Genomic DNA, 13,168 nt, shown 5'->3' with positions numbered 1-13,168 from the left:
GCCGTGGCGGCAACTGCGGGGGGCTCGGGAGGCCCCGACCACGGGTGAACAAAGAGGAAGGAGGATAACTGAACTTTGTTGCCTTTCCTCACAGTGGGAAATGTTGATTCCGCTGTGTGGGAATGTTTGTGTTAAATTCTATCGTGTGTTGTGTTCTATTTTATTCGTATGGCTGTATGGTAACCCAAATTTCACTGTACCAATTGGTGCATGTGACAATCAATGTAAACTTGAAATTTGAATAAATTGTTAACAGTACTGGGAGAGAAAAAAAGAGAAACATACATTTAAATAGTGCCTTTCACAATCCTGGGATGCCTCAAAGTACTATACAACCAATGCACAATTTGTTCAACTATGATCACAATTGTAACAAAAGACTGCCAAATTCTCTGTCTATTTGCAAGTTTAATATGGCAACCATTCTTGAAATCACTAATCTATGATATTTCTCAGTTGAGTAATGTCTTGATTTCAGAATTCTTTCTCTTGTTTTTAAAACCCACCATGAGATCATTGCTCACTCTCTTTATATTCTACTCCAGCTTGCATGACCAAGAGATATTTGGACTTTTCAGCTCTGGCCTATTACACACACCTAATTTGCACCACTACAGTAGTATGTGGCAGCAGCAGCAGCAGCAGCAGTATATTCCTTTCCCGAGTGTGCTAACTTTGTAATTTCCGCCTTGAATATTTCCACTTCGCAAGGCGTGTCTTAAATAATTTATCTTAAACGAGTTTTTAGTCACCTGTCTCAATATCCCTTCAATGTAAAATTTTGTTTGACAACTCTCCTGTAAAGATCTCATGCAAATACAAACCATTGACTGCACCTGCATGAAACACTGCCTCCGAAAAGCAGCAAACATATTCAAGACTGAACCATTCCTTCGCTCTGCTTCCATCAGGCAAAAGATACAGAAGCACGTATTACTAGACTCAAGAACAGCTCTCTCCCCTCTGTTATCAGGCTTCTGAACAGTCTTTCCATAAGCTGGCTTACTGTCCTATTCACCTCTACCCCCACCCCATTGCGGATATTGGACGTCTATGGAACTGTTGCATTACAATATTGATAACTATATTCTGCACAGTATCTTCCCCATTGCTCCACCTATTGTACTTGAGTTTGATATGATTATAATCATGTATTTATATTATCTGATCTGATTGGTCAGCATGCAAAACAAAGCTTTTCACTGTTCCTCGGTACACGTGACAATAATAAACTGACACCAAAACCTGATATCTGAAAAGCACAATGGCAAATCTGAAAATTGGCATAATGAAAAATGGGGTTTGCACTAAGAAGTGCTAAAACAAGAGGAAGGAAGAGAAAGTAGGACAATATTTCACAATGTGTAAAACACTTGCATTCAACCTACATAATGGAACCTTCAGAAGAAGTATGCACTTTAATTGTCAATGTGACTGGCAATTCTGATCTGCATTGCTGATATAAAAGATAAACATTTAATTTAGTCTGGAAAGGAATAAATATCAAGAGAAACAATACAAATAGTATTAACTTTGTGTGACACCGGAGATGCAGAAGTCACCAACTGACCGGATTAGCTTGTCCTGGTGGCCTTGGAATGACTGTTCCAGTGACACTAATTACAGATTCAAGAGGAAGTTCACAAAGCATCTTCTTAACGTGTGCAGTGGACTGTGAAGAGAGAGATCACAATAAAATTTAATTGTGGCATAGCTCCTTTCCAGAGCCAATAAAGGAAAAATAAAATTGGTAAAAGTGACTGATACAAAAGATGAGTGGGTGACAATGTATGAATAAGCACATGCTGCAAATGTGAACAGTCAAAAGGAGCTGTTAACACAACTGGCATCCAGTATGCCATATAATGACAGGTTCTGTCACCAAAGGTATCAGTATCACAATGCCATTTCCAAATATGGAGGGTCATTTATTGTACATCTCTTTTTATCAAGGAATTGCACAGAAAGGTCAGAAAAGAACTACAAAATACTTATTCATTAAAACACTTGTTATGACAATGTTTACAGTTTATTTTAAAATTAAAAAACAACAGAGGTTCTACAGTTAAGATCCAATTCATCTTCTTTAGAACAAATTATAATGACGATAGTTCTGATGTTGTGATGTTTACAAAGCAGAGTTTCAGATACAGGGACAATCATAATCTCTTCCAAGCAGGTGGGATCTGTACAAAATGTACTGATTGCACCTAAAGTGGAAGGGGACCAATATCCAAATGGGGAGATTTGCTAACTGCAAGGATTTAAACAAGTCTGGCAGGGATGGGACCCAAAACAGTATGTGGCAAATGGGAAGGCTGAGACAAATATAAAGGTTAAAACAAGCAAGTTCAATATCCAGGACAGGAGGGCAGGACAATTAGAGAGGGAGGTTTGATATATTAAACTGCTTTTATTTTAATGCAACAAGCCTGACAGGTAAGGCAAATGAACTCAGGAAATGGATAGGTACACTGGACCGGATATTATCACCATTACAGAAACATGATTAAGGGAGGGGCAGGACCGGGAGCTCAAAGATGCAGGATACCAATGCTACAGGCATGACAACAGTGAAAATAAGAAAAGAGATGGCATTGCATTTCCCATTTGTGAGAACATTACAGCAATACTTTAGAAGATCATTCTTCGGGGATTATCCAGTGAGATTATAAGGGTGGAATTTAGAAGTAAGAAGATGACCACTTTTATGGGATTGTATATAAGCCCCCCAATATTCCATGGAATTAGAGGGCAAAGACATTGGGAGATCGTAGGTAGTTATAAGAGTACTAGGGTTGTAATAGAAAGGCGAGTTTAATTTGCATCATATTGACTGGGATTGCCATACTGCAAAGAGCTCAAATGGGAGTGAATTTATTAAATGCGTCCAGGAAAAACAATAGATAATAGGTGCAGGAGTAGGCCATTCGGCCCCGAGCCAGCACCGCCATTCAATGTGATCATGGCTGATCATCCCCACTCTGTACCCCGTTCCTGCCTTCTCCCCATAACCCCGGACTCCGCTATCTTTAAGAGCCTTATCTAGCTCTCTCTTGAAAGTATCCAGATAATCGGCCTCCACCGCCCTCTGAGGCAGAGAATTCCAGACTCACAACTTTCTGTGAGAAAAAGTGTTTCCTCGGCTTACCCCTTATTCTTAAACTGTGGCCCCTGGTTCTGGACTCCCCCAACATCGGGAACCTGATGCTTTCAACATCGAAAGCTTTCTCAAACATGCGTCGAGAGGGGCAACACTGGACCACCTATTGGAAAATGAAGCAGGGCAAGTGACTTAAGTGTCAGCAGGGGAGCACTTAGGGACCAGAGTACATGAATCTATTACTTTTAAAAATAGTAATGGAAAAAGATAGACATCCATAAATTAAAATTCTACACGGGCAAGATAATTTTGAAGGTATTAGACAGGAACTTGTATTGAGAAAGGCTGTTTGTAATTAAAGAGATATGGAGAAATATGAGGATTGCTAAATTTGCATACTTCTTCGCATTCCTTTAGCTGCAAACAGCCTCTGTCAATCAACGTTTGTAAGTGCCTGTCTAATATCTTCAAAATTATCCTTTAGGATTTCAGGATTCATAATTAGGATTTTAATTTATCACAGGGACAGCATGCTCCTGTTAGAGTGAAGGGCAAAGCTGGCAGGGTAACGGAACCCAGGAATATTGAGGCACTGGTCAGGAAAATGAAGATGCATCCTAGATATAATCGGCTGGGATCAGGTGAATCCCTTGAGGGGTTTGAGTTTTAGGCGTACGCTTAAGAGGGAAATCAGGAGGGCAAAACGTGGACCCGAGATAGCTTTGGCAGATAAAGTTAAGGAGATTCTCCAATTAGATTAAGAGTAAACTGATAACTAGGGAAAGAATAGGTCCCCATAAGGATCGATGTGGTCATCTATGTGTGGAGCTACAGGAATTGGATGAGATGTTAAATTAATATTTCTCATCTGCATTTACTGTGGAGAAAATTAATAGAGCCCAAGGGATTAAGGAAAATGTATAGCAATGTCTTGGAATATAACCACATTACAAAAGAGAACCTGGCGGTCTTAAGGCATATTTAGATGGATAAATCCCCAGATTTATCAAATGTATCCTAAGACATTGTGGGAAGCCAGGAAAGAAATTGCAGGAGCACTGGCAGAGATATTAGCATCTTTAGCCACACCGGGTGGCTAATGTTGTGCATTTATTTAAGGAAGCCTGCAAGAACAAGCAGGTAACTACCAGCAAATGAGCCTAACATCAGTACTGGGAAAGTTACTGAAAGGGATTCTGAGGGACAAGATGTACCAGCATTTGGAAAAGCAAGGACTGATTAGGGATAGTCAAGAGAAAAGAATGACTGGCTTTTTGCATGCAAAATCATGTCTCACATATTTGACTGAGTTTTTTTGAAGAGGTAACCAAGTATTGATGAAGGCAGGGCAGATGAACTTTAGAAAGGCTTTTGACAAGGTCTCGGCAAGGTAGGCTAATGTGGCAGGTTTATCAAGAGTCAAGAGTGTTTTATTGTCATATGTCCCAGATAAAACAATGACACAACAGAATATGTAAACGGTAAACAATATAATAAACGAGAAAAAAGTTCAGTGTGTGTATATATGCACACACCTATAATATATATACACACACACACACATAAAAACAAACAATAATAGTGCAATAATAACAACAATAGTCTATGTAGTTCAGAGCTTTTGGAGGTCGTAGTGTTTAATAGCCTCATAGCTGTAGGAAATAAGCTGTTCCTGAATCTGGACATTAGTTTTCAGGCTCCTGTACCTTTATCCTGATGGCAGGGGTGAAATGAGTGTGTGGCCAGGGTGGTGTGGGTCCCTGATGATGCTGGCTTCCCTTTGGAGACAGCAACTCCCGTAAATCACGTGGGATCAAGCCAATTGCGTACAAAATTGGCCTAGTGGGAGGAGTGTGGTACTGGGAAGTTTGTTTTCTGATAGGAAACACGTGATTAGTGGTGCGCCACAGGATCAGTGCTGGGTCCACTGTTGTTTGGAACTATATTAACGATTTGGATGACAATGTTCTTAACATGGTTATTCAGATTGTGAATGACATCAAAATTGTTGATGCAGTCGACAGTGAAGAAGGTTATCTAAGTTTACCACAGTATCTGGAGAAATGGCAAATTAACTAGGAAAAGTGTCAAGTATTGCATTTTAGTGAATTAAACCAGGGCAGAACTTACACAGTAAATGGTTGGATCCTGGAGACTGTTGGGACCGAGGGGTGCTGGTACATCGTTCCTTAAAAATGATGGCACTGGTATTCACAATGGTGAAGGTGGTGTTTGGCATGCTTGTCTTTATCAATCATAGCATAGGAGTTAGGACATCATGTTACAACTGTAGAAATCTTTGCTGAGAATACAACTGAAGTATTGTGTCACCCAGTATATGTTTAAGCAGGAAAGGATTCAGATAAGATACATGAGGATGTTACCAGGTCTGGAGCTTAGTTTATAAGGAGAGGTCTTTTTTTCTTGAAGAGTAGAAGATTGAGGGGTGATCTTATCAAGATATATAAAAGCATGTAGGTTGAATAGCCAAAATCTTTTTCCCCAGGATAGAGAGGTCGAAAATTAGATGGCATAGATTTATGGTGAGAAGAGAAAGATTTAAAAGGGATCCGAGGGGCAAGTTTATCGATATAAGGAATATAAAATGGGCTGTAATAGGAAGCTGTATAGGTGGGTACTTTTACAATGTTTACAGGACATTTGGACAGGTACATGGGTAGGAAAGATTTAGAGGGATATATGGGCAAAATGCAGTCAATTAGAATTAGTTAGGCATCCTAGCCTGCATGGACAAATTGTGTCAAAGAGCCCATTTCCATACTATATAACTTGCTATAATAATTGTTGAACCTACTTACTTCCTCCTGTGGTAGAACAATTTGTGTTAAACCATCAAAATCTCTCAGAATGATAAAGAGGTCCTGTCTGAATAAACACAATAAATAGTTAATAACAAGAGGAGATAGAGCATTCAATTACAATAAATCTTTCCTTCTATCACTAAGGCCTGACAATACTTTTCTCCATCAATAGATCTAGCAGACGGGAATCAAGCAGTGTTTGCACTTATCAACACACATCACGTGTGATGGCACAGTGGCACTAGAGACCTGGGTTTCTGTCTGTGTGGAATTTGCATGTTCTCCCTGTAACCATGTGGGTTTGGATGGACAAGGGCTGCTAGGGAGTGTCAGCATGGTTTTGTACATGGGAGGTCATGTCTCACAAATCTGATTTTGAAAATGTGAGCAAAAAGGTTGATGAAGGAAGAGAATAAGATTCCGAGGGGTAACTTTTTCACACAGAGGGTGGTGGGTGTGTGGAACAAGCTGCCAGAGGAGGTAGTTGAGGCTGGGACTATCCCATCGTTTAAGAAACAGTTGGATAGGTACATGGATAGGACAGGTTTGGAGGGTTATGGACCAAGCACAGGCAAGTGGGACTAGGGTAGCTGGAACATTGTTGACCGTGTGTGGGCCAGTTGGGCCGAAGGGCCTGTTTCCACACTGTATCACTCTATCCCAAAGGTGCAGTTTTGTTGGTTAAATGGCCTCTGTAAAATCGCCTCTAGACTAGGGATTGGATGGGAAAGTGCAATAACATAGTACTTGTATGAACAGATGATCGATGGTCAGCTTGGATTCAGTGGGCCAAAGGGCCCGTTTCCATGCTGTATCTCTAAACTAAACTGTAAACTACAGGAATACTACTTATGGTGCTTACTCAAGTGGCATCTAGAGGTGTGAGAGACAGACTCATCTGAAGAAAGGTCCTGACCTAAAACAGTTTATTTGCCATAAACTGTTGTTGTAAGTGACAGAAATCATAACAGGAACACATTTTGAGTACATACCTTTGATACTGAACCCAGCCACAGAGTCTAACCTCCTGACCAATGTGAGCAGCACAAAGTTCTCCACAAGTATGAGTCCGAAGGACAAAGCTATTCAGGTCTATGGAGGAAGAAAAAAGGAATTTCATGAAGTAATCACACCAATTATTTTAGAAAGAAAAACAAAGAATGTTTTCTGCACCCGAAGAACATATGGATGCACAGAATGCTAACAGCTGTTGCAGTCAGCGAGAAATCCAGTTTATTAGCTGGCAATGGCACAATGGCCCCGATATGATTTATGCTCATTCTTCCTTGGAAGACAGCTGATATTGTGCAGGCAATCATGCCGGAAAGATTCCAGTGGGTCAAAAGAAAAGCAAAAGCAAGGAACCGCTGACTTGTGAGCCTGACATTAATGGTTAGGAAAATGTTGGACTCTATAATGAAGGACGTGATATGAAGATACTTGGAAAGTAATGAATGAGTAGAATCAACATGGAGTTATAAAACGGAAATTGTGTTTGATTAAGGTACACAAAAATGCTGGAGAAACTCAGCGGGTGCAGCAGCATCTATGGAGTGAAGGAAATAGGCAACGTTTCGGGCCGAAACCCTTCTTCAGACTGATATTGTGTTTGACTAATCTGTTGTAATTTGTATATATTTTTGAGAGTGGATGAGGGGGAACCAATGGATGTTGTATATTTGGTAGACTTCCAATGGGTTCAATAATTGAAAATATGAAACTGTGGTTATATACTCAAATGGATCGAGTTGATCAACAGGCAAAAAATGAAGAGTAGGAATAAATAGATCCTCCAGGCTGTGACCAGTGAGGTACCATAGCGAACAGTGCTTTATCTTCATTAGAATATAAAACCTAGGAAAAGACCTTCTACTTTAGCATTGTTTTCAGCATGATCCTTATAACGGTTCCCTATTGCTCAGATATCAACCAATCTGTATCAACTGAATTCAAAGTGCAGGTTTCCACAGTCTTCTGAGGCAAATAATTCTAAACGTTCACCATTTTGGAATTTTGATTCATCTATATAGACCTACCCTTTATATTGGAACTGTGCTCTCTAGTTCTAGCCTCTTCAGCCAGAGGAACCATCTTTCCTGCGTCCAGCCTGTCAAGCCCTTTTAAGAATTGCACTCCCTCAATGGCAAGTAAATCCTTAATTAATAAAGAATTCCAGCGCTATCTCGCCAAAGGTTATTCCAATTACAATAATTCTATTCTCCTGTCTTCAAATCCTCTCCTAATGAAGACTAACATACCATATGCCTTCCTAATCATTTGCTGCACCTTCTTGTTGGCCTTCAGTGAATTGTATACAAGAGCATACATGTGCCTTTGAATGTCATTATTACCCAGACTCTCATTATTTAACAAATATGTTGTGTTCCTGCTACTTACACCAAAGTGGATGATCTCAGTTGATAGTAATTAAATAATCTTTACTGACAATATAGTTGGAGACCAAATACAACTTTCTTTAGATTAGAAACAGCATGAAAACAGGGCCTAAGGCACACCAAGTCCACACTGACAATCAATCACATGTTCATAATAGCTCTGTGTTAACTATTTTCTCATCTGCTCCAAACATATTAGGGGCAATTTACAGAAGCCAATTAACCTACAAACCCATAGATCTTTGGGATGTGGGAGGAAAATGGAACACCCCAAAGAAACCCACGGTCACAGGGATGACATGCAACCTCCACACAGACAGTACCCGAGGTCGGGATGAAATGTGGGTCTTTGACGCTGAGTCAGCAACCCCCACCTCAATGTTTTCAAGTTTGCCGATGACAAATACTAAGTAGGAAGATGAGGAATGATGAGGGTGCAAAGAGACTAGAGATGTGGGCAACTTTATATTGGATGGAACACAGCAAGGACTAGATGAAGAAGGTCTGATACACTACACTCCAGTTACCAAAGGACAAAGGTGGAATGGCACTTCCAAATTTTAGGATATATTTCTATGCAGCCCAGCATCGACCACTAATTAATTGGTGTGAGGACAGCTATATAGCTAGGTGGAAAGAGATTGAGACATATATCCCTGACTTCCACATCCAAACACTCTTGGGAGAAAAAGCGCTTCCTGGACATATCAGGAGTATAATCGATCCAATAACGATATTTATTTTAGAAACCTGGTTCACTCTTACCAGACCACTTAAATTGAATAAAGGACAAAAAGTTTTAAGATGTATAGCTTTGGATAGTGAATTTAAACCAGGGATGCATGACTCAACATTTAAAGAATGGATGAAAAAAGGAATGACTGCATTTTGTACTGTTACTGAAAATGGAAACCTAAGAAGTTTTCAAGATTTGAAGGATAGATTTGCACTTCGGAACCAAGACTTGTTTAGATACCTCCATCCGAGGGATTATTACCAAAAAAAAGTAAAAGAAGAAAATAATCCAGTAGTAGAAGTGATAGTTAATGCGTATCATCAAAAAACATTAAGGATTATTTCTAAACGTTATCATAGTTTAATGGAATGTCAAGCTAAAACTACATTTTATGTAAAATTTAAGTGGGAAAAGGAATTGAACATCACAATCTCAGAAGAAGAATGGCATCATATGTGTGTAACACTACAGACATCCACTAATTCACAAAAAGGGTGAGAATTTAATTGGAAAATTAAATTTTGATTTGTTTCTTTATTTTGCCTAACGTAAACAGCAAGCAAATTCTAAGGCAGCAAACATGCTGGAGGAAATGTGGCCAAACAGACGCAAATCATGCACATATTTTCTGGAGTTGCCCAAAAATAGAATCATTTTGGGACAGAGTTAATTCAGTATTAAAGGAGGTATTATGATATATAGTCTCCAAGAAGTGTTACATTTTATACCTGGGTAATATAACTACAGCGGTGCTGAAGGAAGATCATTACTTGATTAAAATCCTGCTCACCGCTGGCAGAAAGGCCATTACAAGAAACTGGCTTGCAGCGGACACACCCAGACTTAGATAATGGTTAGACATAGTACAGGAAATATTTGTCATGGAGAAAATTACATATTCTCTAAGAGTGAAAGAAGACGAGTTTAACATCATTAATTGTAAACTGAATCCCCACTGCATTGTTGTATGTTTTGTTGTTATATTTGTATATGCATAAAAGCAATAAAGACTAAAGTGAAAAAAAAAATGAAGAAGGTCCATGATTTTATTCACTGCTTTCCAGAGGCAGCGTGAAGTGTAGATGGAATAGATGGTGGAAAGTCTGGTCTGTGTGATGTACTGGCTTGTTCACCAACTCTCTGCATTTCTTAGTCTTGGGCAAAGTTGCTCCCAAACCAAGCTGTGATGTATCCCAATATTATGCCCTATTAGAAGTATGGCTCTAGGAATCAGGCAGGCCAATTGTTATTCCACCTTAAACTCCATAATCAGTGGCAGAGTAGTGCCTGTACTCTTTAGTTTCAGCTCCTTCTAGAGCTGCCCAGGTCTGATGGAAAGTCATTAAGCTGTAGCATTAACTATTCCCAGCATCTTTTTATTTTGGATCTCCAACACTTTCAGCATTATTTCCTTTTCTCTCCCCATCCATCTCCTATTGAAGTCTCTTACAGACAACAACATTAAGTATAACAAAGCCCCACCCTAACAAACCACTCCAGACTTTGCACTGTTATGGTTGTTCTGTATACATCGGTATATGCCCTACCATAATTTGAGTAGAATAACCGATGATTTATTGCTGTAATGTTTAATGCGGCTATGAGAAATAGACATTGCATATAAGAAATAGACATGCTTGTGCTCTTTCTTGATCCCTCCACCACCACTCATTTTGCCTGGCATTTCGGCCAATATTTGACCTTACATCGAGCTGAAGAAGTTTAGATTGGGAATACAGCATGGAAACAGACCCTGCGGTCCACTGAGTCCACGTCGTGTATACTCGCGTCGGAAAGAACTGTAGATGCAGGTTTAAGACGAAGATAGACACAAAATGCTGGAGTAATTCAGCGGAACAGGCAACATCCCTAGAGAGAAGGAGTGTGTGACGTTTCGGGTCGAGACCCTTAGCATTTTGTTCTGTTTTCCCACTTTGTCACCCCTCCCTGCATACTAAGACTAAGAGCAATTTACAGAGACCAATTAACCCAGTCTTTAGATTGTGGGAGAAACCCCACGCAGATACAGGACGAAAGTGCAAACTCCACACACACACAGCACCCGAGATCAGGGTCGAACCAGTGTCTCTGGCGCGACGAAGTTGTCCACGAAATCACGTTGTTTCTTTGCATTGTTCTGTTGTGCGCAAACGGCCACCATTTATTTGGGCCGATGAATCAATAAACATGGGGCATCAGCCAGGGTAACGACAAGGGCCTCACCTGTGCTAAGTTTGGTCCGGCTCCGGGCGGCCTGAACCTCCGTGGTTGAAGCGGCTCTCAGGCTGGCGGGGCCACCCGAGGCAGAGCCTACTGCCGTCCTTGTCGCCGCCGCCCAAACCAGGCGAGCAGCGCGACGGTACATCCTCTGCCCCCGACAACAGGCACCGCCAATCGAACCCATCCCCGCTCGCTTTCCGCTGCGATTATTCCGGTCTGTAGTCAAGCCGCGCGGTGCAGGACGGGAGGCTGGTTTGAATGTTGCGGGAAGCGGCGGAGACCCAGTCCCGGGCTCTAGTGTCTTTGGTCCAGGGAGTCCCGGCTGAGCAGCCGCCTCACTCCGACCCACCCACCTCTTTCTCCGGTCGAGCTGCTTCACTGGATGGCTGCTTTCTGAACGAGGAGTTTAATCGGCGACAGGCCCGGGAGAGCCCTCTCTCCATCCTGGGCCACATTAAGGTGAGGGGACGAGTTCAATTGATGTGGTAGTAGCGAAGCCAAAAACAGCAGGCCTCCCTCCCATGTAAGGTGCGGGGTAATGAGAGGGGGCAGAGCAGAGTAACACACCCTCGTTTGAAATCTTCATGATAAAGGCAATAAGCAGACATCTCCTGTAACTAACACATTGTTAAAGGAATATTTCATAATTCAAGATAGGTCCCGTGTTAATATAATTTGCCTGTGTTTAGCCTCTATTGTTCCAAGTGTATCTTATCCACGAAGCTGTGCAACAGGAAGGGTTGGAACTGTATGTTTTTGTTAATATTTATGTATTTCCTTTGAGGTTTATTTTTATGTTGCAAAATGATTTGGAACCAAAAAAGTACTGAAAATAATCTGCGGGTCATTTATCCATTTGTGCCAAGAACATTTTTTATTGGGTTGAAGACCCTTTGTCTCACCCGTTGAGTATTTCCAGCACTTTATATATCATTTCAGACTTCCACCACCTAGAGTTTTTTCTTTTGATGTATAAAATGACACTTTGCATTATACTTTCTATCCACTTTCTGAATAGACATTATAGATCTTGCATAATAATCCTCCGAAATTTCCGCCTTCCGCAGAGACCGTTCCCTCCGCAACTCCCTGGCTAACTCATCCCTTCCCACCTTTCCCTGCAACCGCAAAAGATGCAACACCTGTCGCTATACCTCCTCCCTCGACTCTGTCCAGGGACCCCGACAGTCCTTTCAGGTTAGGCAGAGATTCACTTGCACCTCCAACCTCATCTACTGTATCTGTTGTTCAAGATGTGGACTCTTAAGGGCCTGTCCCACTTGGCAATTTTTTTGACGACTGCCGGCATCACTTACTGATTTATCAGGTCACCGAAAAAGTTGCGGCGTGATAACGTATTGACGCGCGGTGTTTCCTCAAGTGTCGCAACATGTTTTGTCGCCGCTGGATTTTGAAATGTTCAAAATCTTTCGGCAACCCTGATACGTCAGTCAATGATGCCGACAGTTGTCGAAGAAATCGACAAGTGGGACAGGCCCTCTATAGGGTGATTTCACGAAAGGTCACTGGAGCGTAGATCCGCACCCACGTGACCGAAAATGTTACCTGGAGTACATGCGTCACTTCCGGTACATGTTAGTGAATGGGAAAACACGCACTTTCACACCCGTTAAAAACATCGAAAACGGCCCGTTTTTGAGCTGCAATTAACTGTGCCAGTCGGGGTGACCGTGAGGCACAGCTACCTAAATTTACAGTCCAAAAAAAGATAGAAACTAAGGTAAATTCAAGAGGGAGCTGAAGGTGTCAAAACGGCGGAAGTGCTAGTGGACATTTGCCGTGGAGATTGAAAGATCGAAAACATCGGGAATTATCGCGTTTGCTCGCTGCATTTCATCAAAAGTAAGGCATTATTGACTTTATCTTTATT

The 13,168-nt window shown here is 41.2% G+C and overlaps 2 protein-coding genes across 3 annotated transcripts in view; one reads left to right on the top strand and one right to left on the bottom strand.

Moving 5' to 3' along the window:
* Nucleotides 1-11,453, bottom strand: part of dars2 (aspartyl-tRNA synthetase 2, mitochondrial) — a 30,843-nt gene extending 19,390 nt beyond the window's left edge. The window contains exons 1-4 of one of the 2 annotated variants that reach the window (XR_004413281.1): nt 11,281-11,422; nt 6,918-7,017; nt 5,923-5,989; nt 1,571-1,672 (exon numbers count right to left, since the gene is read on the bottom strand). Coding sequence is in view for 1 of the 2 variants with exons in the window: in XM_033028373.1 (XP_032884264.1) it covers nt 1,571-1,672; nt 5,923-5,989; nt 6,918-7,017; nt 11,281-11,422 (411 nt within the window). In the remaining variant the exon portion in view is untranslated. Of the gene's footprint in view, nt 1-1,570; nt 1,673-5,922; nt 5,990-6,917; nt 7,018-11,280 lie in introns of both variants that reach the window. The other variant, XM_033028373.1, reaches the window with a different exon arrangement.
* Nucleotides 1-13,168, top strand: part of cenpl (centromere protein L) — a 31,502-nt gene that overhangs the window by 7,708 nt on the left and 10,626 nt on the right. Inside the window, exon 3 of the mRNA XM_033028378.1 lies at nt 11,563-11,736. The gene's annotated coding sequence lies outside the window, so the exon portion shown is untranslated. The remainder of the gene's footprint in view (nt 1-11,562; nt 11,737-13,168) is intronic.

This window comes from Amblyraja radiata, chromosome 10 (genome assembly GCF_010909765.2).
Source record: "Amblyraja radiata isolate CabotCenter1 chromosome 10, sAmbRad1.1.pri, whole genome shotgun sequence".
In the NCBI taxonomy this organism is placed as follows: Eukaryota; Metazoa; Chordata; class Chondrichthyes; order Rajiformes; family Rajidae; genus Amblyraja; species Amblyraja radiata.
This window is presented reverse-complemented; position numbering and strand designations above follow the sequence as displayed.